Source organism: Saimiri boliviensis, chromosome 10 (genome assembly GCF_048565385.1).
Source record: "Saimiri boliviensis isolate mSaiBol1 chromosome 10, mSaiBol1.pri, whole genome shotgun sequence".
Taxonomy (NCBI): domain Eukaryota; kingdom Metazoa; phylum Chordata; class Mammalia; order Primates; family Cebidae; genus Saimiri; species Saimiri boliviensis.
In genome coordinates, this window is record NC_133458.1 from 112,042,651 (window position 1) to 112,070,222 (window position 27,572).

The following is a 27,572-nucleotide window of genomic DNA, read 5'->3' on the forward strand; positions in this document are numbered from 1 at the left end:
GCGGAATCACTTGAACCCGGCAGGCAGAGGTTGTGGTGAGCCGAGATTGAGCCACTGCATTCCAGCCTGGGCAACAAGAGTGAAAACTCCATCACAAAATAAAAAAAAAAAAAAAAAAAAAGGAAGAACTGGTCCAGGCTGGGTGCAGTGGCTCATTCCTGTAATCCCAGCACACTTTGGGAAGCCCAAACAGGCAGATCACTTGAGGTCAGGAGTTTGAGACCAGCCTGGCCAATATGGGGAAACTCTGTTCCTACTAAAAATACAAAAATTAGCTGGGTGTGGTGGCTCGTGCCTGTAATCCCAGCTACTTGGGAGGCTAAGGCATAAGAATTGCTTGAACCCAGGAGGTGGAGGTTGCAGTGAGCTGAGATCACGCCACTGCACTCTAGCCTGGATGATGGAGCTAGACTCCATCTCAAATAAATAAATAAATACATAGAAAAGAACTGATCTAGCTCTCATGGTTCCTGGTACAGTCCCAAGAAGGTGTGGGCCCCAAAGCTCCGTCTCCAGCATAGGCTATAGGCTATCAGGTTGCTCTGATCTGGGACCTGTCCTGTTCCCATGCTCAGACACAGCTCCTTACACCCACCCTCTCCCTCTCTGGAGCAGGTGCTTGGCCTTCCCATTCACAACCAACCAGCATTTACTATCTGGATTACAACAAGCCCCTTACCAAGCTGGACCCACCACCTACCTCTCACCCCTGCACGATTTGTGAAATCTGAGAAAACCTACTGGGCCACTACTACCTCAACCTGGAAACATCCCCTTCTAGTCCTCAAAGAAGTTTAACGCCCACTTCCTTTACAAAGCATCTCAGTGGCTCAGATCCTTTGAAAAGTTAATGCATTGAAATGCTGTGGTTGTAAATATTTCACATGCTCTCACATGTATCCTCACTACTTGCAAAAGTGAGAACTGGCCCTGTGGCCTGCCTTTTCTAGTCCTCCCTGGCTCTGGAAAGGCGCACCGGGATAGAACCACAGGGACGCACCTCGTACTCGGGCTGGTTGACCACACCCTGTGACACCAGCAGCTCGGCGTACTTCTGCAGCACGGGCTTCTGCTTGCGGATCTGCTTGTACATGAGTGGCTGCGTGAACATGGGCTCGTCCATCTCGTTGTGGCCATTGCGCCGGTAACACACCTGCTCAGAGTGGTGAGAGGATGTCAGAGACTAGGGCTGGCTCCTTGGGAAGAAGTGCTATTGGGGCATCTGCCTCATCTCTCTTAAGGGATGGCCACGTTCCTCATGCCTCATGCCTGCCCTGGAGTTTACCTTCTGTGGAATTAGGATCCTGTCTGCCTATCCTTCACACAGTAGAGCTGCTCTGACTGTCTATGAGTGGCCCGCCTCAGCACCACAGCTCCCACCTGGGAAGCATTCCTTGGTGCTCATAGGCCTGAACACTTTGGAGCTCAAAGGAACCTGCATGAGGCCTGGCAGTAGAGAGCCCTAAAGTGACTCATCAAGACAAGCTCCTCTCCTTGGGACACAGGAGTGCCGAGGGCAAGAGGGGTGGGTGGGTCAGATGCTCTGCCCAGGACATGCTGTCCCTGGAGTCACTCACCAAATCGACGACCACATCCTTGTGGAAGGTGCTCCTCCACTCGGCTGCCACTTTGCACACGTACATGACAGCCTCGGGGTCATCTGAGTTCACGTGGAAAATGGGGGCATTCACCACTCGGGCCACGTCAGTGGGGTAGGGGGAGGAGCGGGCCATCCGAGGGTCGGTGGTGAAGCCGATCTGCAAGGAACACGTAGTATAGCAAGAGGGCACCTGGCACAGTGGCGTAGGACCAGAGGGCAGGGCCAAGGCCGGGCATGGCATGCACTTGCCGACTGGCTACTCTGAGGAAGTGCCCCCAAATGGCTGTTTACATTCCTTTTCCTTTAAGTTTTGTTTTTTTTTCCTATTGTGATAACAAAATCCACACAAATTTAACAGACAATTATTTATTTATTTAATTTTAGAGACGGGGTTTCTCCATGTTGGTCAGGCCGATCTCAAACTCCTGACCTCAGGTGATCTGCCCGCCTCGGCCTCCCAAAATGCTGGGATTACAGGCCTGAGCTACAGTACCCAGCCAGAAAAGAAAATGTAAAGGCTTCATAACATTCCCTACCACTCAGATGTACTAAAATTTAATGATATATTCATACTTTTATGACCTGCATTTAAAATTTTATCTTATGATATATTTCAAACATAAATTATGGTAATACTACACTCTCACCCATGAGCCCATCACCTAACAGGAACACATCTCAACAGTTCTGCCGTATTTGTGGACCTGAATGCTTCTGTCACAGAGGCTCAAGCCCACAGGCCTCCTTACCTTGAAATCAGAGGAGGACACTGCCACAAGTTTCCAATCGTACTACATGTGTCTGTAACAGCATATAGCATCTTCCAAGGCTTCTGAGCAACTTTTATTTTTTATGTTTTTGTGATGGAGTCTCTCTCTGTCGCCCAGGCTGGAGTGCAATGGCACGATCTCGGCTCACTGCAGCCTCTGCCTCCCAGGTTCAAGTGATTCTCCTGCCTCAACTTCCTGAGTAGCTGGGATTACAGGCACACGCCACCATGCCCTGCTAATTTTTGGATCGCGAGGTCAAGAGATCAAGACCATCCTGGTCAACATGGTGAAACCCCGTCTCTACTAAAAATACAAAAAACTAGCTGGGCGTGGTGGCGCATGCCTGTAATCCCAGCTACTCAGGAGGCTGAGGCAGCAGAATTGCCTGAGCCCAGGAGGCAGGGGTTGCGGTGAGCCGAGATCGCGCCATTGCACTCCAGCCTGGGTAACAAGAGCGAAACTCCATCTCAAAAAAAAAAAAAAAAAAAAAAAAAATTTTTTTGGTCGAGACCGGGTTTCACCATGTTGGCCAGGCTGGTCTTGGACTCCTGAACTCAAGTGATCTGCCCGCCTCGGCCTCCCAAAGTGCTGGGAGTACAGGCATGAGCCATTGCACCCAGCTGACTTTTAAATTTTGATGTAATTTCAAATTCATGAAAAAGCTGAAAGAGTACTACAAAGAACTTCCATACAGTGTTCACTTAAAGTCACCACATTTACATTTTGACCCCGCTGCTTAAATTATTCATGCTCTGCCATTACATACATACACGCTTCCCCTGAACCATTTCAGAGACAGTTGTGGACCATTCCTATTTTCTAGGGAAAGTCTAGACATTCCCCTACTTCACCAAAGCACAGCACTCAGCTTCATGCAATTTACACTATGTATCTGTGTGATCCACAGCCCACAGACATCATGAAACAGCACTGTATAATCCACTCCACACTCACTCCATCGGCTGTCCTAACAATGTCTACATGGTCTTCTTTCTCCTTAGCCCAGTAACCAGGCCAGACACCACATCGGACTTGTCACGTCTCTCTAGTTCCTGCTACTCTGGAAGGCTTTCCTTGGTTTCTCATGGCACTGACATTTTTGAGAGTATTTCCATGTTTTCAAACTATACTGATATATACTCTATGTACCTTATATATGACAGCATATTCTAAATACTGTACAATTCCCTTGCAGTTTGCCCTTTGTTTAACATTTGCTTTTATGATACATCCAGGTTGAAACACGTAGCTATACTTCCTTTATTCTCTGCTTCCTAGTAAAACTTATCTAGATATAGTATACACCACAGTGTATTTATCCATTCTCCTGTTGGTGGACATTGCATTTGTTTCCAATTTGTGGTAATCACAATGTTGCTGTACACATGCTTATACAAGTTTTCTCTGGCAAAGCTGAGTTTATCTGCAGTCTAATCCTAGGAAGGGAAAACTGAGCCACAGGCACAAGCATTTTAAATTTTTCTAAATGCTATAAGATGGCTTTCCTGAGTGGCTGTTCCAATTACACTCCTACTAGCAGCATTTGAATATCCTGCATTTTCCATTTACCACTGTGACCATTTCCCCAGGATATTAAACTTTTTAATGGTTAGTATCCCTTCCTATGGCTTTGCCAAATTTTATGCAATGACACTTCTGCTATTGAACATAAGCTCTACCAGCAGGAGTATCTACACGGGTGGGTGGGCACACAGGTGATGGAGGTGCACTCTACCAGCAGGACTATCTACACGGGTGGGTGGGCACACAGGTGATAGAGGTGCACTCTACCAGCAGGACTATCTACACGGGTGGGTGTGCATGCACATATATGACAGGTATACTCCAAATATACACTGTAGTTTTCTCCACTATGAGTGTATTAATAATACTTCTTCGTGTACTATTGGAGGCAGCTATACTTACTACTATACCACCAATGCACTCTCTTAGTTTATTTTTGGGAGTGAGTGTGTTAGCAGGAATATCTTGCTAAGAGGAAAAGCTGGTCTGGGAGACAAAGGGACTGTAAGGCCAAATGGTTTCTCCTCTCACCCCTGACCCTTCTCACCCCTCCCATCTACTTCAGCCCTGACAACTCATTCACTAGATGTGCTGATACTTCCAAGGAGGAGAAATCCAAAACTTCCGGAGGAGCCAGTTCCCCTGTTGGAACCGGTCTCACTGTTGGAATTTTTCCTTTGACTCAATTAAAACCTGCTTCTTGGTAATTGGAGCCACCCATTGGAGTTAACTTTGTCCATTAGATGCTTTGCTACATGAATCATTTATATTTGAAAACAGTATCCATGTGTAAAAGAAGGAAGAGGGACTCTTTCCTTGCACCATACACAAAAATTAACTCAAAACATATCATAGATATAAGGGACAAAATGATACAACTTAGTAGAAAACAGAGGAGGTAAATTTTTGTGACCTTGGGTTAGGCAAAGCCTTCTTAGATATGACACCAAAACTCACAAGCAACTAAAGAAAAAAACAGATAAACTATGCTGGATAAAAAATAAAACTTTTGTGCTTCCAAGGACACCAAAATCATCCCACAAAATAGGAGGAAAGGCTGGGCATGGTGGCTAATGCCTGTAACCCCAGTATTTTGGGAGGCTGAGGCAAGCTGATCACCTGAAGTCGGGAGTTCGAGACCAACCTGACAAACATGGAAAAACCCCATGTCCGCTAAAAAAAAAAAATTCAAAAATTAGCAGAGCGTGGTGGCACATGCCTGTAATCCCAGCTACTCAGGAGGCTGAGGCAGGAGAATCACTTGAATCTGGGAGGCAAACTCCTCACACCTAGATGGCTAGAATAAAGCAGACAAGTGTTGGTGAGGATGTGAGAAAAACTGGAATCCTAGCCAGGCATGGAGGCTCACGCTGATAATCCCAACATTCTGGGAGGCTGTGGCAGGTGGATCACTTGAGGTCAGGAGTTCAAGACCAGCCTGGGGAACATGATAATACCCTGTTGCTACCAAAAAAAAAAAAAAACCAAAATTAGCTGGAGTGGTGGCATGTACCTGTAATCCCAGCTACTCGGGAGGCTGAGGCAGAATAATCCCTAGAACCTGGGAGGCAAAAGTTGCAGTGAGCTGAAACTGCACCACTGAACTCCAGTCTGGGTGACAGAGTAAGACTTTGTCTCAAAAAAAAAAAAAAAGAAAAGAAAAAATGAAAAATGCTGGGTGCAGTGGCTCACACCTGTAATCCCAGCACTTTGGAAGGCCGAGGTGGGTGGATCACTAGGTCAGGAGTTCCAAACCAATCTGACCAACATGGTGAAATCTTGTCTCTAAATAAATAAATAAATAAATAAAGGAAACCTGGTGTATTTCCAGTGGGAATATAAAATGGCATAGCCACTTTGAAATAGTCTGAGATTTCCACACAAAGTTGAACACAGAGCTACCAAATGATCTAGCAATTCCACTCCTAGATATATACCCAAAAAGAAATTTAAACATGTGTCTACACACGCTGGGCACAGTGGTGCACGCCTGTAATACCAGCATTTTGGGAAGCTGAGGTGGGATATCACCTGAGGCCAGGAGTTCAGACTAGCCTGGCCAACAAGGAGAAACCCTGTCTCTACTAAAAACACAAAAATTAGCCAGGAGTGGTGACACACGCCTGTAGTCCCAGCTACTCCGGAGGTTGAGACACTTAAGAGTAATTTGAACCCAGGAAGCAGAGGTTGCAGTTAGGCAAGATTGTGCCACTGAAGTCCAGCGGGGGCCACAGAGTGAGACTCTGTCTCAAAAACAAAGCAAAACAAAGTATATATAGTCACTTGTACATAAATGTTCACAGCAGCATTATTTTATTTATTTTTTGAGACAGAGTCTTGCTCTGTTGCCCAGGCTATAGTGCAATGGCACGATCTCAGCTTACCACACTCTCTGCCTCCCAGGTTCAAGTGATTCTCCTGCCTCGGCCTCAAGTGTAATCTGCCTCGGCTAATTTTGTGTTTTTAGTAGAGACAGGGTTTCATCATGTTGGCCAGGCTGGTATGGAACACCTGACCTTAGATGATCCACCTGCCTCAACCTCCCAAAGTGCTGGGATACCCAGCCCATAGCAGCATCATTTATCATAGCCCAAAAGTAGAAACAATCTAAATGTTTACCAACTGATACAGACCACATATTATATGATTTAATTAATATGAACATTTCAGAATAAATACATCTATAGAGACAGGAAGTAGATTAGTGGTTGCTAAGGGCTTGAGAGGGTGCGGGGGTAGGAGTATGATAACTAAGTGATGCAAAGCTTCTCCTTGAGGCAATGAATGCTCTGAAATCAACTGTGATAGTTGCACATATTTATAAATATACTAAAACCCACTTAATTACAGACTTGTTAAATGGATAAATTATATGATACGTGAAGTATATCTCAATAAAACTGTTAAATACAGTTTTTAAAAGTTGAGCAGGCTGGGTGTGGTGACTCACGCCTGTAATCCCAAGTACTCTGGGGGGCTGAGGAGGGTGGATCATTTGAAGTAGGAGTTCAAGACCAGTAAATATGGTGAAACCCTGTCTTTACAAAATAAACAAAAATTAGCCAGGTGTGATGGTGCATGCCTGCAGTCTCAGTTACTGAGAAGGCCAAGGTGGGAGGATCACTTCAGCCTCGGAGGTGGAGGTTGCAGTGAGTCTAGATTGTGCCACTACATACCAGCCAGGCCAACAAGGTGAGACCCTGTCTGAAAATTTTAAAAAAAATTTTTTTTTTTTTTTTTTTTTTTGGGCTGGGCATGGTGGCTCATGCCTGTAATCCTAGCATTTTGGGAGGCTGAGGTAGGCAGATCACTTGAGCTCAGGAGTTGGAGACCAATCTGGCCAACATGACGAAACCCTGTCTGTACTAAAAACACAAAAATTATCCAGCCATAGTGCCTGTAGTCTCAGCTACTCAAGAGGCTAAAGCTAGAGAATCGCTTGAACCCAGGAGGCGGAGGCTGCAGTGTGCCGAGATCATTACACTGCACTCCATCCAGCCTGGGCGACAGAGCTAGACTCCATCTAAAAAAAATAAAAAATAAAAAAATAAAAAAACCTGTGCATATCCCAAACAAGAAATCCCAAAGAAATCCATGCCAAGATGGCTGGGCACGGTGGCTCACACCTGTAATCCAAGCACTTTGGGATGCCGAGGCAGGTGGATCATGAGGTCAAGAAATTGAGACCATCCTGGCCAACATGGTGAAACCCCGTCTCTATTAAAAATACAAAAATTAGCTGGGCATGGTGGCGCGTGCCTGTAGTCCCAGCTGCGCGGGAGGCTGAAGTAGGAGAATCGCTTGAACCTGGTAGACAGAGGTTGCAGTGAGCCAAGGTCACGCCACTGCACTCGAGCCTGGCGCCTGGTGATGATAACAAGACTGTCTCCAAAAAAACAAAAACAAAAAGAAATCCAAGCCAAGATACATCAAACTTCTGAAAACTACACAAAGAAAATATGGCCCGGCACAGTGCTGTAATCCCAGCACTTTGGGAGGCTGCGGCGGGGGGATCACCTGAGGTCAGGAGTTTGAGACTAGCCTAGCCAACACGGTGAAACCCCGTCTCTACTAGAAATACAAAAATTAGCCAGGTGTGGTAGTGGGCGCCTGTAGTCCCAGCTACTTGGGAGGCTGAGGCAGGAGAATTAACTTGAACCCGGGAAGTGGAGGTTGCAGTGAGCCAAGATCGTGCCACTGCACTCCAGCCTGGGTGACAGAGCAAGACTACATCTCAAAAAAAAAAAAAAAAGAAAGAAAAGAAAAACCTTCCCACAAATAAAACTGTAAGCCCCCAAAAGTCTTTCAGTGGTGAATTCTACCAGTCATTTAGGAAGGGAATAATATTAATTTTACAGAAATTCATTCAGAATATAGAACAGGAACCTTCTCTTAACATTTCATGAGGCCAGCATTACCCTGATACTGAAACCAGACAAAGGCATTACAGCAAAAGATCAATATCCCTCATGAACACAGACAAAAATTCCACGTTTGAAATTCAATATACTTCATCATTAGCAAAGTATATGGTCATGTCAAGGGATACAGAAGAACACTGACAAAAATAAGCATCCATTCATTATAATATATATACTGTCCACAGAATTAGAGACATAAGGGAACTCCCTTAGCCATGGTAAGGGACATCTATAAAAAATCTACAGCTGACATCACACTTTATGATCAAATATTGAACACTTTCCTCCAAAAACTGGAAACAAGGAAAGGATGGCCACTCTTATCCACTTTAACATTGTGTTGAGGTCCTAGCCAAGTGCAATAAGAAAAAGACAAAACAAAACAAAGCAAAATATATATACATATGGATTAGAAAGGAAGAAAAATAACTTTCTCTATTTGAAGCCACAGGACTGTCCAAACAGAAAGAATCCTCCAAAAAAAAAAAAAAAAAGAGAAAAAAGAAAATTAGAACTAATAAGCAGTTACTCAAAAAGTTAAAAATAGAACTATCATATGATGTAGCAATTCCACTCCCCTTCTGAAAGTGGGGTTTCAGTCAGGCACAGTGGCTCATGCCTGTAATCCCAGCACTTTCAGAGGCCAAGAGGGAGGACTGCATGAGTCCAAAAGTTCAAGAGTGGCCTGGGCAACACAGAGAGATCCTCTCTGTACAAGAAAATCAAAAATAAATTAGCCGAGTGTGGTGGTGCACACCTGTAATCCCAGCTATTTGGGAGGCTGAGGTGGGAGGATTGCATAAGCCCGAGTTGGAGGCTGCAGTGAGCTATGATCACACCACTGCAATTCAGCCTGGTCGACAGAGCAAGACCCCATCTCAAAGGGGGGGAAAAAAAGCAGGCGTCGAAGAGATATATGGACATAAGTGTTCACAGCATCATAGTAGCATTATTCATAATAGATAAAATGTGGAAGACTCAAGTGTCCACTGATGAATGAATAAGTAAAATGTGAGATATTTTGCTTCTAGAGTGGGATATTGTTCAGCCTTTAAAAGGCAGGAAATTCTAACACATGCTATAACATAGATGTACCTTGAGGACATTCTGCTAAGTGAAATAACCCAGGCACAAAAAGACAAATACTACAATTCCACTTATATGAGGTCCTTATCACATAAGGACCTCATGATAAGGACCTCATGTAAGTCAGAATCACAGAAACAGAAAGTTGAGTGGGTGGTTGCCAGGGGCTGGGGGTGGGGAAGCAGGGACTGGGAGTTCATGTTGAATGGGTATGCAGTTTCTGCTGGAGGTGAAACAGTTGTGGAGATGGATGGTGGTGATGGCTGAACAATATTATGAATGTATTTACCACACAGACCGTACACTTAAAAATAGTTAAGATGGTAAATTTTATGTATATTTTACCATAGTAAAACAAATAGAAAAAAACTCAGTTCAGTAGTGAGGGTGGTTGTTTTTTAGACTTCTCTGTTTCCTTGGTATTTTTCAGGTCTTCCAGCACTATTCTTTGAAAGAAAGCAGATCAAATACGGACTCTATCATTTCCTCTAGTAAGCTATTCAATCTCTCTGCTCCTCACTTTTCACTTCTGTAAAATGGGAATAGTACCACTCACTGCATGGGTAACTACTCTACAAACTAAGTTAATGTACATAAAGTACCTAATTCAGTATCTGGGACACAGTAGACAGTAAGTGGTAGCTTTTACCATATTGTGTGTTATAGTTACACTGGATAATGTTCTTACCGTCTCTTAGTATTTGACCTCTTAAATTTTGAGCTCTTTAGTGTTTGCTATAGTGACCATATTTACTTATTTAAATTTTTCCCTTTCTCTCTCTACTTTTTGCTGAGATAGCTGCATCTGTTTCTCTGACCTCCTCTAATCCATTCTGCACTAAAACAAATCATTTTAGAGCCAACCAGTATCTCGTCACTTCCTTGTGTCAATCTCTCCAATGGCCTCCCAATGTGACTGGACCGAGCTTTCCTCAGGAGCTGGCTGATGGCAGTTCTCTCTTGCACTAATCATGAGCTGTGATGGCTTTGCCCACTCCCTCGGACACTTAGGACCTCTCCCTTGACTTGATCCGATGCTCCCCAATATTTGCCTACTTGACCTTGAAGTTTCCACTTAAATGTCAAATCCTCAGAGAATTGTCTGCTGACTAACCCTGTATCTTGCAGAACATCTCCCACACCCACTTCATGGCATTGTCTATGAGCCCCCTGACCTTGCACTAAACTAGAAGGTCTGTGATGATAGGGAGCACACCTGTGCTCTGCCTGGTACCTAGTAGAGTACCTAGAGTTAAAAGGCACTAGAATATCTGTTACAGAAATTTCACATGCATTGGTGAGAGGAACACTTAGCTATGGCTAGTGGGAGGACCTAACAAGTATAACAGGTGATACCTATCAGGCCTGGACAGAAATACAAGAATGTTCATCACAGCATTATTGAAAATAAAAAATGAGAATCCTAAGAGTCCATTTTATGAAACAACTTATAATTCCATTAAAATTATTTTAAAAGGATATGTAATGATATGAGCAAATATGTGGTCAATAAAAGTGGATATAAAGCTGTGTACATGGAACCCAGTTTCTTTATTTTCCTTTTTTTTTTTTTTGATAGAGTCTTGCTCTATCGCCCAGGCTAGATGCAATGATGCAATCTCAGCTCACTGCAACATCCTTCTCCCAGGTCAAGCATTTCTCCTGTATCAGCCTCCTGAGTAGCTGGGATTACGAGCACTTGCCATCATGCCCGGCTAATTTTCGTATTTTTAGCAGAGACAGGGTTTCACCATGTTGACCAGGCTGGTCTCGAACTCCTGACCTCAGGTAATCCACCCACCTTGGTCTCCCAAAGTGCTGGGATTACAGGCGTGAGCCACCACACCCAGCCACCCAGTGCTAATTTTTCAATTTTTTTTTTTTTTTAATAGAGATGGGGGTCTCACTATATTGCCCAGACTGGTCTCAAACTTGTGGGATGAAGCAATCCTCCTCCTTTGGCCTCCTAAAATGCTAGGATTATTGGCGTGAGCCACACAACACCTGGTGTTTAACGACAGATGTATTTTTAGAATCAGAAAACAGTAAATGTCCTAAATAACTCAGAGATGTCATTCTAAGTAAGACTGATGTGAGCAGCAAAGCCTGAGGCTGGTGTGAGGTACCTGGTTGTTGACGACCACGTGCACGGTGCCATGAGTTGTATAGGATGGCAGATCGCTGAGGTGGAAGGTCTCGTACACGATGCCCTGGCCAGCAAATGCAGCATCCCCATGCAACAGGATGGACATGACCTGTAGACATCAAAGGAGACCCCAAATCCAAAATGTTCTGATTGCCAAGTCCACAAGGCCAACAGAAGAAATGTATCATTTGTTTTTCAAAAAACAACATTTTGAGATAATTTCAAACATAGAAAGCAGTAGGAAAGTCCACAAGACCCCAGGTCCCGAACATGCTAGCACCTTGGTGTGTCTGCTCAACACCTACACACCCTGCCATTCTGCCATCATCATCTGCTCTGAGCACTGATGCACCGATAGGACACTCTCCAACATGACCATCTGGACCCTCTGTTCCAGAAGGGCAGCACTAGCTCAGCCATCCGCCCCAGACCACACATGGGAGGGCAGCATCGCCTGCTAGGTCTCTTATTCTCCTTCAACCTGGAGCAGCTCCTCATCCTTCCTGCCTTTGCACCCTTGACAGGCCTTGGGTCCCCACTTAGGAAGGACACCCTGCATCAGGTCAGGTTAACTGCTCACCTGGGAGGCCGCCGTCTGCCATTCTCCCTTTCACTCATCATTGTTTTCCTTGGCAATGAGTACAGTGATAGTATTCTGTGAGAAGAAACTTTATATCCTGTTCTTCCTCAAGCCTCTACTCCAGCCTCAGCAATATTGACAACCACGCCTAAACTAGCCCCTTGGGTGGTTGATGGATGGCAAATACCAGTTTCTGTTACTCCTACATTTATTCGTTGGCATTTTCTGTAAGAAGAGCCTTCGCTTCTCCTTTGTTTATTGATTGTGTTAATATGTACTCACGGTTCCTATTTTATTCGACAGGTTATATGATTAATAGTGTTGGTTATTTCAGTGCTCTCACTGTTTCAGGTTGATGTGGAGAGCAGCTCCTTCCAGCTGCCTCCCCTTCCTGTCAACAGGGACAGGTCCCTTTCATTCATGAGCACTTCCTTGCTTCCTGGAAAACAGCATTGCAGCTTCATGTTGTACTGTCCCTGTGCAGCCTTGTAAGGTATGGGCTGTTTCTCTAAGAAGCCAGGTTCCTCCAGTAGAGGATGAGACTTAAGACCAGTATTTGTGTGCTCATTGCTGCCAGAATATCATCATTTTTAGCCCCATTCAGCACAGACCCAAAAAATATATGTGCATATGCATGTACACATATACACGGCTATTTCTCTTTCTCGCTCTCTCTCTCTCTGTGTGTGTATGTAATAAAACTATGAGTTTGTATTGATACCTACAAATTTTAATCCAATACTTTCCTAGGCCACCTCCTTCCACACCTATAAATATCTCATACAGCTGCAAGACACTCCATTCCCACTGTCTTCGATATGTTTACTGATTTGTTTGGTGTCCCCAATGCCATAATCATGTAAGCCCACCACCTCTACTCCTTGGATATACAGCCTACACCTCTCCAAAACCCTTGTATTAGTCAGGGCTCTCCAGAGAGACAGAACTGATAGGGTGAAGAGGAGGGAGAGAGAATTTTTCTTTCATTCTTCTTTTTCTTTCTTTCGTTTCTTTCTTCCTTTCTTTCTTCCGTTCTTTTTGTGAGGCAGCGTTCACTCTCTCACCCAGGCTAGAGTGCAATGGCATGATCTCAGCTCACTGCAACCTCTACCTGCCAAGCTCAAGTGATTTTCATACCTCAGCCCCCCAAGCGGCAGGGAATACAAGTGCATGCTACCAAGCCTGGCTAATTTTGGCATTTTTCTGTAGAGATGGGGTTTCACCATGTTGCTCAGGCTGGTCTTGAACTCCTGGGTTTGAGCAATCCTCTTGCCTCAGCCTCCCAAAGTGCTGGCATCACAGGCATGAGTCACCATGCGTGGCTGAGAATGATGGATTTTTAAGGAATCAAGCTGGCAAGTGCAGTCTGTAAGGCGGGCTGGCAGGCTGGAGACCCACGGCAGTGCTGATGTTGCAGCTTAAGTGTGAAGATTGCCTGGAGGCAGAATTCCTTCTTTTCTGGGAACCTGTCTTTTCTCAAAGGCTTTGAACAGACTGGATGAAGCCCACTCACATCGTGCAACGTCATCTGCTTTACTCAAAATCTACTGGTTTAAATGTTAATCTTATCTTTACAAAACGCCACCTAGATGGGTGTTTGGCAAAAAACCTGGACACTGGCTACTGAGGTGACATATAACTCTCTCCTGCTGTGTCCTCAGCCTACAGGCCTAGTGACCTGCATCTCCCTGAGTTCTTGTGACCACCCTGGTCCTCAGCACTGTGCCGAGTCACCCTTGGTAGGAAGGGAAGCCATGATTTGCATGTCAGGGAAAAACGCTAGAATTTAAAAAAACAGAACTGCAGGTGTCCTGCCTTTTAGGGGATGTGGCAGATGCTCACTACGATAGTGGCATGTAGATGTAAGGGTATGGTTTGCTTTGGGGCCCCCTTGGAGGTGTGCAGCTTTGCCATGATGCCGTGGCTGCTTGAGTGTAAAAGCCACCGGTTTTGTGTCACTGACATTTCATGTATTCCTGATCCCCACAGTGTGTTGCTTCTTCCTGCAGATACTTCTTGGTACAGTCTGTCTCGTGCTCACAGGGCACCTGTGGTTAGTCTTCCTCTTGCCATGGTATTTTTTCTTGATCACCTTGGTGATGCTGTATTGCAACCGCCCTGTCATACTGGACTGTGGTAACTGGCTACTGATATCACAGCCAGCACACAAGGGGAATCTCCTTGTGTCTGGCAGCCTGAGCTGTACCTCTGGCAGGAGTGCATTCTCCTTTTGCGGCAGGTTGCATAGCTGCACTGAGGAAATGCTTTCATGAACAAAGATCCCAAAGGCCGTATTAGCACTGAGCCAGATCAGGTCTCTTTCACAATCATGCCCGAGGTTATGGGACGACCTCAGCTGCACTTATACAAAGTATGTGATTTTTCACGAATGCCGAGAGTTACATAACACACACTTTAGCTCCCTGAGTTCTGGATTTAACAGAAATCAAATCATGTTCTATGGGTGTCAAGAGGAGTAAGAAGAACAGGCAGACGGCTGAGCCTGCGCACCACACTGACCCTGCTGGGGACATGTGAGGGCTTGAAGCAAGGCGACGAGGAGGCTCAGAAAGGGGGCCTGGCAACTATCCACACTGGGGCAAGGGCAAACTGGTGACAACACGGTTGGTGTAGACTGGAAAACAAAGGGACTGACAATTTGGACTCAGCTACATGCAGACTTAGGAGCAAATCAGGGGCTAGCCAGCCTCTCCTGTCCTGGCATCTCATGAAAGGACCAATCAGTATGACCATCTGTGGCAGTTTGAAATATATTCTAACACTTTTACTCTAATTATTACATTCCTTTTTGGGAAATTTCCAGCATTCTGAGCTGAATACTGCTAGAATATATTTTTGTCCAAAATCTACAAATGCAGGAGTCACCTAAAGCTTTCGGTAATTTCATTCCAATCCTCAGCCCAAATGCCTGGGCGAGTGTCCTAGCCAAGGAGGGTGGAAATATCAGAGGCACTGGTCACCCCAATGCTGGTCTCCCCCTGCCGATCTCACCTCAGGCCAGCCCATCCCAGACACCCAGTGTTGTTACTGCCTGGAGGGGCTGCAGGTTCCCCAAACAGAGCTGTAGCCTCTTTGTATCTAGTTGAAGTTTCTGTGACACTGTCCTGGCCCCATGAGCTTGAAGCCATGGAATGACCTCTGTGTCCCTGTGGGTCACGCTCGTTCTTTACAGCGAGTATTGATCGATGAGGGGATCACTTCCCTAGCCCAGACTCCATTACGTATGATGGCAGTTTCCCTTCCTCTAACCCTCTAAGCATGACAGTAGTAGATTTACAGTATTTAAAATTACAGAACCCAGTAAACTAATAATTGGTTCCACTTCTAATATAGATCTGACCTCTTTCCAGGGGCACAACTAGGAGGCTGGCCCCTCCCTGCTCTGCATCCCCAAGTCACCCTGTGTCTCTGCTCTTAACCTTTCATCTCCAGAAAACATTCTTCCCTTCCCACCTACCTAAATCCTGCCACTTCTCAAATAAAATGATAAATAAAATGCTCTGCTGATAAGGGGTCTGCTTTCTATCCTTGGTCCAACTCTAGCGCACACCCCTGCACACCTCTTCCATTGCTCTTGGCGGCTAACTCCACAGTTTCCTATCACGCTGTGTATGTGCTATTTGCTTCCTTACACATGAGCCTTTTTCTAAAAAGAATGGGAGGCTCTAGAGAGAAAGGTGATGACGTCTTCTTTGTATGTTTCCCAGACCGCATATATGAGACGTTACAAATATTTGATGGTTCTTTTTTTCTTTTTTTTTTTGAGACGGAGTTTCACTCTTGTTACCCAGGCTGGAGTGCAATGGCGCGATCTCGGCTCACCGCAACCTCCGCCTCCTGGGTTCAGGCAATTCTCCTGCCTCAGCCTCCTGAGTAGCTGGGATTACAGGCACGCGCCACCATGCCCAGCTAATTTTTTGTATTTTTAGTAGAGACGGGGTTTCACCATGTTGACCAGGATGGTCTCGATCTCTCGACCTCGTGATCCACCCGCCTCGGCCTCCCAAAGTGCTGGGATTACAGGCTTGAGCCACCGAGCCCGGCCATATTTGATGTTTTTCTAATTATTTAAGTCATCATTAATAAGAACTGTAAAATTTGTTAGGTAAGATTCTATTCTGAAGTTAAATAAGGGCAAACAGTTACAATCCGTTGAGACTATTTCTACACAAGCAGGCTGGTGAGCCAAACCCCAGCACTCAGATGGTGAAGTAGGACCCCACCTACGTGCAGCCTATGCCCTCGTCCATCTCCTACCAGCCCCGTGAACTCCTGCCTCTGATCACAGCAAGCCGGACTCTCCTGACAAGTCTCAGTTCTACAATTTCTCCTTCAGGCTAACCTACACTTTTTCCTTACAGACTTTCCAACTCTTCTCCTTTTCAGTGAAAACATCTCTTCGTCCATTCAGAATAACTGTAAACCTGACTTCTTCACAGATGTGGTGAAGACAAAAGCACACTCCCCATAGTTCTGATGATTACAACTTCAGGAGAAGGCATGTTGTAAGCAGGACGATTTTACTATTTCTATTCTTTTAAAGTTAACTTTAAACATTTTTTTAAAGCCCAGAGGTACTCAGGACTTTGGGTTATGTTGGTGAGCAGAACTCCATGCTAGAACATGGGGCCTCAACGATCTGCCTTGCACGCCTCTGTCTGGGCCTTACCTTTTTCCCTTCAGTGTCCCCACAGTAAAACTGCTCAGCTTTGGTCTTGCCCATCACCACGGGGTCAGCGGCCTCAAGGTGGGAAGGATTGGCCACCAGGGACAGGGTAATGTTCCTGTCGGTCACACGGTTGATCCTGCGGTGATACATGCCCAGGTGGTACTTCACATCTCCAGAGCCCTGATGGAGTAAACAGTGAATTTGCACCCTGGCCACAGAGATACTCAGTTTCCAAAAGAGCCATTTTATATGGGATTTTTTTTTTTTTTTTTTTTTTTTTTTTTTTTTTTGAGACAGAGTTTCACTCTTGTTGCCCAGGTAGAGTGCAATGGCACAATCTTGGCTCACCGCAACCTCCGCCTCCTGGGTTCAAGCAATTCTCCTACCTCAGCCTCCCAAGTAGCTGGGATTACAGGCATGTGCCACCACGCCGACTAATTTTGCGTTTTTAGTAGAGACGGTGTTTCTCCATGTTGGTCAGGCTGGTCTGTAACGCCCAACCTTAGGTGATCCACCTGCCTCAGCCTCCCAAAGTGCTGGGATTACAGGCGTGAGCCACTGTGCCTAGCCTTATATGGGATTTCTAACCCCAGGAACCCAACATAGAAGAATATGGAGGCCTTTTCCCAGGATCATTCCCACCCAGGGCACAGGGAGAAGGTCCCTCAGCCAGAGGGGATACACCCCTGCACTCGGCGTGGGGCTGCCAGACCTCCAACCAGTAGGTGGATCAGGGGCCCCCTCCTTTGTTCCAACACTAAAATTCTTCCAACAAGGAAGGCAAATCACAATGGTACAGAAGAATCAACCCCTCATAAGTCATTCTGAGAAAGAAGTGGAGCCGGGGGTCTCGTGTAAGTTGGGGCTCTGCTGGATGTGTCTCTATGCAGGTGCCTCACCTCATCAGCTGCCTCCAGCTTTGAATCAAATTGACAGAAGATCTGTTCCAGCTCCTTCCTGATGACATTTGCAAGCACGTTAAGCCGCCCTCTGAAACGTATGGGCGAGTAGAGTGAGCAGAGCCTAAGGTCACAGCTTCCAGATGGCGGGGAGGTTGTTACAATTCCCACCCTCTCCCCTCCTCCAGGACACAGCACCTCCTCGGTTTGCAGCCCAAGAATAGCTGTGAACTGGAGCTATGTGGGCACTGAGCCTCTCCCTGCTGGACAATCAAGACCACAGTGCGCAACAGAAAGGCAGAAGATGTGCAAATGCCATGGGCCTGAGGCTTCCTTACTCTCCTCCCTCCCAACACCATCTCTGATTTTCGAAGTCTTGGCCTCCCCTCCAATGTCAGGAAGCAGCCTTTCCTCCAGCTTAACCCTCAACAAGGGAACTCGGGTTTAACTTTCATAAAAGTGTAATGTAAGGCCAAATGCCAGTCTGAAACTACACGTGGCTCTGGCTGTGACGGTGACTTTGCAGTCTTCCAGAGGTAGGGAATGTGAGAATCCCCTGCAAAACAAGACACCAGCAGGTATCAGATGAGCCCAGGCTCACAACTGGCACAACTTCCTTCCAACAAGAAGGCAAACCACAATGGTACAGAAGAATCAACCCCTTTCCTTCCCCTTGAGAAGGAAACAGCTGTTCTCTCAGTGCCTTTACCTGGTGCCTCCTACACACTACGCAGGGATGGTGAGAAAGCAGATGGGGCGCGCCCTCAGCTGTACCTGTGTGGCATGCCCATGATCACGTAGTCCACACCGTTCTCACTCGACTTGTCGATGATGGTCTTGAGGGCAGGAATCAGCACCTCACAGCCTTCTAGACCAAAGCGCTTCTCAGAGGACCACTTCCGCTGTAGGAACTCCTCAAACCTGGACGTGGAACCAAGTCACCTTGAAGGACAATGTCACTCTTCCTGACCAAAAAGAGGGGGCTCTGGGCCAGGCACAGTGGCTCACTACACTTTGGGAGTAATCCCAGCACTTTGGGAGGCCAAGGTAGACAGATCACCTGAGGTCAGGAATTCGAGACCAGCCTGGCCAACATGGAGAAACCTGATCTCTACTTAAATGTATAAAAATTAGCCGGCCGTGGTGGCATGTGCCTGTAATCCCTGCTACTGGGAGGCTGAGGCAAGAGAATAGCTTGAACTCAGGAGACGGAGGTTGCTCTGAAGGCTGACTCTACTTGCCTGGTGTCTCTTCATACATGTGCAGCTGCAGCTCTGCCTATACCTCCCCAAACCCCCTCTCACCTTGGCCAGCAGGCTGCACACAGGCCCGAACAACACACACAGGGCTGCTGCCTCCCTGGGGATGTGTGCCCCATGGCCCAGGGCCAGACCCATACCTGGTGGACCGCACAAGCCTGGCCAGCAGGGTCCGCTTCTCCTCATTTGTGAACTGCATGATCCCAGGGGTCTCAAACTTCTGCCGGATCCACTGGCACTGCTCCAGGTCATTGATGAACATGAACTCCACCCCAATGTGCTGGCAGTAGGCCATCTATTCCATACAGAAACACACAGGCAAGGGAGTTTCTCACCAGGCCTGGCTGAATCAAGAGTACTGACTGCCCATTCAGCCAGAAGGTGGGGAGGAGCAGGAGGCTTGTTCTGAAATGTACCCCAGTTAGGTCTGATTGAGGGTGACACAGAGTGGGTACCAGGCAGAGGTCCTCCTCTTGAAGTGCTTCCTTCAGGGATCTGGGTCACTTGCACACAGAGAACCTCCTAGCCCTCCAAGGTCCAGGCCAAGGAACAACCCCAGTTCTACTCTGGTACCTTTGTGGCAAAAAGCACAGACCAAAACAGTTGTGGAACTGGGTCCTTCCCCAGGGAAGACAGACTGTCATCAAGGTCAGACCTGTGCCAGCACCCATGACAGGAAATACCCATAGACTGTCATAGGCTCAATGGCTGTTTACGATTTGCAGTCTCTTTTTTTTGTTGGTTTGAGGGAGGGTCTCTCTCTGTCACTGAGGCAGGAGTGCAGTAGTGCTATCCGGGCCCATTGCAGCCTCAACCTCTTGCACTCAACTGATCATCCCGCCTCATGTTTCGGAGAGATGAGGTCTCACCATGATGCGCAGGCTGGTCTTGAACTCCTGGGCTCAAATGATCCTTTTGCCTCAGGAAGCAAGATTGCCCATAAGACAAAAGTCAGGATCCTGCGCAGATCAAGACATCCTGCACCACGTTCATACCCCACAGCTCAGGTGAGGAGGCAGCACCCTGATCTGCAGAGCTCAGAAGGGAGGAAGCCAGGAAGAAAGGTGCCAGGAGTGAGAGGAGGCACTGGGCTCTTAGAAATCCACCTCAGGAGAGGAGGAAAGGCTGCCAAAAAAAAAAAAAAATCCATCTCAGGCTGCCCTCAGCCTGGTGCTCCTGTAGAGGCCCACAGCTCAACCTGCACAGCTGCCCTAGAGGACCAGAATGAAAGGCTGAGAGCAAACTGCAAGTCAGCATGGAGTAAAAAGGAGACAGGCCCTGATGTGGGCCAACAGACACTTTGCAGACCCCCAAAGCCACGTCTAACTATCTTTATAGCAGCCACTGCTGCCAGCGTGCTCTGAGTGTCAGGTCCTGCTCAGCAGCTCTCATTTATGATCCCATTTGGTTTTCACAACAGACAATGAGAGCAGCTGGCACGAGCAGTTAAAAGATGTGCTGAGGGCCGGGCGCGGTGGCTCAAGCCTGTAATCCCAGCACTTTGGGAGGCCGAGGTGGGTGGATCACGAGGTCAAGAGATCGAGACCATCCTGGTCAACATGGTGAAACCCTGTCTCTACTAAAAATACAAAAAAATTAGCTGGGCGTGGTGGCACGTGCCTGTAATCCCAGCTACTCAGGAGGCTGAGGCAGGAGAATTGCCTGAACCCAGGAGGCGGAGGTTGCGGTGAGCCGAGGTCGCGCCATTGCACTCCAGCCCGGGTAACAAGAGTGAAACTCCGTCTCAAAAAAAAAAAAAAGATGTGCTGAATCTGAGACCAGCCCTGTACTTTGCAGAGGGTGGGCTATCCCTGCATACATGCTCCATGATCATGAAACAAAGCAAACTTTGCCTGAATTCAAAATTATGGCCAACCACAACACTCTAGTTATTTATTATCCAAGTCATCAAAAGAACAATCTTGCCTAGAAACTAGAAGAGAAAGTGCTGCTGGAAAAGACCCTAGTAGTTAAGGTCTTTTTATTAACCCCTGTTTGTTCCCCGACAAATCTCATGCTGAAATTTGATCCCCAATGTTGGAAGTGGGCCCACATGGAAGATGTTTTGGTTCTGGGGTGGATCTCTCATGAACAGATTAATGCCCTCCTTCAGAGGTGAGTAAGTTTTTGCTCTATTAGTTCCTAGGAGAGCTGGCTGCTAAAAAGAGCCCGGCACCTCCCGGCTCACTCTCTTGCTTCCCCTTCCCCCACGTGACCTCTGCACAAGCAGGCTCCCCTTTGCCTTCCGCTGGGAGTGGAAGTAGCCTGAGGCCCTCACCAAATGCAGGTGCCCAATTAGACTGTGAGCCAAATAAACCCTTTTTCTTAATAAACTATAAATTATCCAACCTCAGGTATTCTTTTATAGCAATACAAAGTGGACTAAGACAATCCCAAACCATATTTTCTAATCACATCTAAGATAAAACTAAGATAAACTTCTAAATTAGATGCACACAAAAAAACAAGAAGAGGGTGTCATGGGCCCCCCCAATCCCTAACTTCAGAGTCGACATCAGTCCACTGTCCCACGTCACCTTTACAGACACTTGGGGATCCATAGCGCCCAATGTACTGAACAGGAGAAGGAACTACATTTCTGCAGAAACCCATTCAAGAAGACATGGCCAGCCCCAGAGCGGCTGTTAATGAGAACCTTCAAAGAGGATCCACTCTCTTTGGATGGGGTCCATGCTTGTGTTGCAAACCCAGCAACTGGCTATCTGCCTACTCCTCATCATTCCGACCCCAAATGCCAATGAATGAAGGGTGCTGTGAGGGAAGAACTTTTCCCTTCATCACGACTGCTGTCTCCAATTACAGAGCTGGTAAAACTGTGCTACACCCAGGCTCTGCCCATGCCTTTCCTCTCCCTTTTACACCTGACGGCGGCAGAATTTCCATTATTGAACAAAAGAAACTATTGGGTTAAAAACTCTAGAAATCAGTATCTCTCCAACATCAGTATTACTTTAGCAATTAACTTGGAGATGTAGTTATTGGTACACAAGATCATGCTGTGTTTTCTTTGTTCTTGGCTCTGTCTCCAGGAGAAAAGGGCAGCAGGTTTCAGAGGCTGATTCTTTCCTTTTCCCTCTAATGAGACAAATTTTAGGAAGCCAAGAAGTTGAACCTCCTCTAATTTTTAAAAAAGCTACAAATTGACCATCACGTCACGTGATCAATAGCTTACGATCTGTCTGATTATACCACGAATCTAACATACACACACATTAAATGTAAGTACAGCATCACCATCAGGCAGGGTGATGAGGAGTTTATGCAAATGTCTGTAAACTGTTGTGAAAATGGAGTCTTCTAAGTTGGGGCAAGGAGGGTGTATGGCCTTAAGACTCCTATGGCACAGGTCCAACTGTCCCAGACAACAAGAGCCAACTCCAGGGCTCTGGCATCAACTGGACTGAAAGGGAGACAGCCCTTCAACATGCTTTAGGCCCTCCACTCCTTCGTATGATGAAATCGGTACTACCTGGGATTCAAGATTCAGAGAGGAAGTTGGCCACAGGGACATCAATGCCTCTGCCCCTCATTCTGCTCTCTGAGAAGGAAGGTACTGAAGAGGCCCCTGAGAGGTGACACCATGGCATGCTATGGAGATGGTGATCCCATGGAAACTTTCCATTGTGAGAGCATGTTTAAGAATAAGCTGCTGGGGCCAGGCATAGTGGCTCATGCCTGTAATCCCAGCACTTTGGGAGGTCGAGGCAAGAGGATCACTTGAGTCCAGGAGTTCAAGACCAGCCTGGACAACATGGTAAGATCTTGTCTCTATAAAAAATAGAAAAATTAGCCGGGCATGGTAGTGCGCTCCTATAGTCCCAGCTACTCGGGAGGCTGACGTAGGGGGATTGCTTAATCCCAGGAGGTTGAGACTGCAGTGAGCTGTGATTGTGTCACTGCACTCCAGCCTGGGCAACAGAGAGTGAGACCCAGTCTAAAAAAAAAAAATGCTGAGCTGCCTGCTGCCGGGCTCCCCGCAGGGGACCCCTCTGAGGTAAAAGGTACTAATGCCGAGTCTGCTCTCAGTGCAGACTACACTCACCAGATGGCTGCTCTATCAGGAAATACACTGAGAGAACTGAGTGGAACACACGAACAGTGAAATAATTTGGGGGCAGGGCCACTTGGAGAGGCTATACGGGGTGCCATTTGTGGCGGATCCAGGCAACACAAAAACTTCTATAGACTGGCAACATTCAATAGAAATATAATGTGAGCCACATATGTAATTTGTTTTTCTAGTAGACTCACATGAAATTTTCCTATTTCATTGGACCCAATATATCAAACATCTTTTCAACATTTAGAAGTCAAATATCTTGCCAGGCGTGGTGGCTCAAGCCTGTAATCCCAGCACTTTGGGAGGCCGAGGCGGGTGGATCACGAGGTCAAGAGATCGAGACCATCCTGGTCAACAAGGTGAAACCCCGTCTCTACTAAAAATACAAAAAATTAGCTGGGCATGGTGGCGGGTGCCTGTAATCCCAGCTACTCAGGAGGCTGAGGCAGGAGAATTGCCTGAACCCAGGAGGTGGAGGTTGCGGTGAGCCGAGATCGCGCCATTGCACTCCAGCCTGGGCAACAAGAGCGAAACTCCGTCTCCAAAAAAAAAAAAAAAAAAGAAGTCAAATATCTTGTACATTTCAAGTGCTCAACAGTTAACATGTAGCTAGCAGGCAGTACTAGAGACTATGGTCAGTGTGATGATGTGGGTGCAGATACACGTGACAAGAAGGACACAAAGTTCATTCTCCTTGGATTAACGCTGATCACTCCCTCCTCGTGCCCGCCACATCCCATTAGCCAACAACCTTCTGATGCCGGCACATAGGTCTGGTTTCCACCCCTTTCTTCCCTGCAAGTGAGGAAGGCAAGCAGTGAAGCAAGCTGAGATGCTGACGATACTTCAGGATGCTCATCACAAACTGCAGAAAATGCCAGCACAGGACACTGAGATCATTTTAAGTCACTGTGCAGCCAACTGTGGAACCACTGACAAGAGAATTTTAAATTAAAATTCACTTGCTCTCAGCAAGGGTTAATCCCTGGGGTGCTGGGGGATTCTGACATAGAGGCCCTGGGCTATGGTCTGGGTGTGGGTTCTGCAAGCTCTCTGGGTAGTTCTAATGTCCAGCCATGAGAGGAACAGCCTCAGAGAGCCGGGATGACCAGTGTGGTTCAACCTGGGTTAGTTAGGGATGTCAAGATTCAGACTCTGTATGATAGGCAGGACTCCAGGTAATCTACATACTCAATTCTGAAGGGCCCCATTCCAAGGTATCTCCTCAGTCTATTTTAACCTCGATCCATTAGCTCTAACACCAGGAACAGCACTAAGTAACAGTAACGGCCAACTCTTGGCATGCACAGCACTAAGTAACAGTAACGGCCAACTCTTGGCATGCACCTCTTATCAAATCCATTCTCCCCTCTGCAATGGGCATGGAAATCACCCTGTACTGAGGGAGGCTATGACTTGCTCAGGATGGAGGAACTAGACACAGTTGGCTTAAAAGCAAAGCCATGACTCTTAGCCACTGTCTACAATGTGTGTGCATGAAAGAATTCCCTGGCAGGCTTAGTACTAACAGAGTTCAGAGAGAAGGAAAAAAAATGAAACAAAACAGAAGGATGAGAGAAACAGGAGAGAGGAAAGAAGGAGAGTGGCCACCACCCAGCAGCCATGGCACTCAGCTGTGCAAGAACCTACCCCTGACTTGAGGCCTGTCCCTCAGGGTTGAGGTGACTCTCCCACCATCTGTAATAAACTCCTAGTGGGATCTGAAAGCAGAGTTTACTTCCCTTCTCTACGGCTGATCACAAAACCCCTGGTTTCTATCTACAGAATGGCAACAACAACAACAGAAGTCCCCCTTCCCTTATAACTTTTAAAAAGACAGGACTGGTTCACGCCTGTAATCCCAGCACTTCGAGAGGCTGAGGTGGGAGAACGACTTGAGCCCAGGAGTTTGAGACCAGCCTGGGGAACACAGCAAGACCTCATCTCTACAATAAAAAAAACAAATAAATCAATCAGCCGGGCATGGTGGTGTGCACCAGTAGTCCCAGCTGCGAGAGGTTGGGGTGGGAGGATGGTTTGAGACTAGGAGGTCGAGGCTGCAGTCACTGAACTGTGTCACTGCACTCTAGCTGAGGTGACAGTAACTCTGTCTCAGAGAAAAAGTAAAATAAAAAGGACAAAGAAAAAAAAATACAACCAGTCTCAAAGCCATCCTGCCAATACGAGTTCTTGACAAGTCCATTAGCCTTTTCCGGAAATTGTTCTTACCTCCAGCCGTCGGATGATCTCCCGCAGAGGAAGTGCTGACTCCTGCCCCCCGATGAAAGTGGTGGTGGGCAAGTGGAAGACCTTGTCAAGGTCAGACTCGTCCAGGCCGTAGAACCCTGCAGGGCGATGTGGGCAGGACAAGCCAGATGAGGAGGGACAGGGCACGGCCATGCAGGGACCACAGTTTATGGAAAGGGGAAGAACTCCCCAGGGGAGCAAAAAGAGAAGAAAAAAATCATATAAAAAGCTCCTGAAATATGTAAAAATAAGCAATATTTTACAGCCAGAAACACAAACTTTAGCAATAAATAGAAGCTGAGGATTAGAGTATCATAGGTAAGCCACAATAAAATTCATATGCATGTGGTAGTTAAGTACACAAATTATTCACAATTTAGAGGCAAATTTATTTCAAGTTCCCAAAGATAACCAATTTTGAAGGTGGGAAGACAGGTCCATAAAAAGGCACTGGGTTAGTCAATCAAAAAATCAATAAAATAGTTAAGGAGGAATTAAAGTAGAAAAGGAAGAACTGATACAGAAGAACAGATCATAGGTGTATTATATGCCGATAGTATATGTATGTGGTGAATGTCAAAAAGCTGGGGGGGGAGGGGGACTAAGAAGTGAGGGAGAAATAGTCACCAGAAGTCAATTGGTCTGTGGGAGCTCCAGGCAGGGGTGCAACATGGGGCAGCAGAGCAGCGGGCAAACAGCCCCTGCCCTTGGATTAAGGACAATCCTCTTCTGAAATTCCTGAATTCGCGTTCTGAGCCCGTTCTGCAGGCAGTACTCAGCAGTCACAGGTGCAACCCTCCCTTCTTCCGACTCAAGTGAGAACCAACTGAGTAAGCACTAATATTTGCTGAAGCACTGTGGGGAAGACACCACCTCACCTGGAAGTGTGTCTCAATCTGAGAAAGAGCAATGCTGGAAGAGCTTTCTCTGGCATGCTTGTTTCATCTTGCTGTATCGAAGGGGAAGACTGTCAAATGACACCATATATTCCTTTATTCAGTTTGGCACCTATCCTGACATAATTTATCAGCTAGAGTAGGGCAAAAAGCACAGTTCAGGAGTCACTAGCACTTGAATACCTTATACCAGCATTATCTCAGGCTCCAGGAATACAAAGTGAACTGGTATTCTGCAAAGTCTTCTACATCTGACTAGACCTGATGAAATATTCTCATTGTTTCCTGGCCAAATTAAGACTAGGAGGAGCCACTGGGAGACATAAGCAGGGTGGACAATTAACAACTGTGTATTTGGATCTCTTTGGAGATTTATAAAAAGGCTTATTTCTAGGATCCAACCCTGGTACTGACTCAGTGAGTCTTAGGGTGGGGCCACGAATCTCCCAAGGTGATTCTGATTCAAGCATGGTTTGGGAACTACAGACTTTATTTATCTAATGCTTTAGCTTTAGGAGAGGTTTGTTTTGGTTTGGTTTTTAAGTCTTAAAAGCAAACTCTACATTTTCCAAGCCCTGTTTGTTTTATTAAAACAAAGCAAATCTGGCTTTTTTTTTTTTTTTTTTTTTTAAGCTGGAGGGTGGTGACAGGAGTAGTGGCTTAGTTAAGCCTGCCCACCCATTCCCTCCTATTAGTCTGTCAACACTGAGGGCACAGCAACCACTTGGGCCTAGGTGAAGCACATGGCTCTTGCCCTTTATGGCCTGGCTTTTGGGTAATTGCCCTACAGTATTTACGGAGAAAAACAGAATCATCTTTGAGAAATTTTTCCTGACTTAAAATCTCAGGCCAGGTGCAGCTAATCAAGAACCAGAATAACAGTGCATATTTTGTTGGGAAAATATTTTGATGGTGAAACAAATCAATCCAGTGTATGCCCCTAGATGAGGACTGTGTATTGGCTGCAATCTTTCAGCATGAGGACCCTATGAAGCAGAAGCCTACAGATATTCCTTGACCTCACCATGTGATGGTCCTTCACTTCTATCATTGGGCTGCACTGCTGAGCCTCAGAACAGCTGGTACACTTCTAGTTCTTTAGCTGTTTGAGAAATTAAATCTATAGATGAGTGCTTTGTGAAAATGGAATAAACATATTCTTCCCTATTCCCCCCAATAAGTACAACTAAAAATCCTAGACATTACATGCAAAACAGTCATAAGATAATTCTGAAAGGTGGAGAGAATAAGGCGGACCAGCTCGGGATGTCTCAAGGCAAAACAAAGCAGGGAGTTCCCTGGGTTTCTTTTTTTGCTTCAAATACCGCAGACTTGGAGCAGAAGAACCAGCAACCTCAAAACTTTAAGAGGTG

General features: G+C 46.4%; 1 protein-coding gene across 5 annotated transcripts in view; it reads right to left on the reverse strand.

Annotated features, from left to right (window-relative positions):
- OGDH (oxoglutarate dehydrogenase) overlaps positions 1–27,572 on the reverse strand; it is a 471,568-nt gene that overhangs the window by 10,575 nt on the left and 433,421 nt on the right. For all 5 annotated transcript variants that reach the window (XM_074379746.1, XM_003930785.4, XM_074379747.1 and 2 more), the window contains 8 exons: positions 25,286–25,401; positions 19,116–19,270; positions 18,491–18,637; positions 17,717–17,807; positions 16,818–16,997; positions 11,528–11,656; positions 1,578–1,757; positions 1,001–1,153 (listed from right to left, as the gene is read on the reverse strand). In XM_074379746.1, the coding sequence (XP_074235847.1) occupies positions 1,001–1,153; positions 1,578–1,757; positions 11,528–11,656; positions 16,818–16,997; positions 17,717–17,807; positions 18,491–18,637; positions 19,116–19,270; positions 25,286–25,401 (1,151 nt within the window). The remainder of the gene's footprint in view (positions 1–1,000; positions 1,154–1,577; positions 1,758–11,527; positions 11,657–16,817; positions 16,998–17,716; positions 17,808–18,490; positions 18,638–19,115; positions 19,271–25,285; positions 25,402–27,572) is intronic.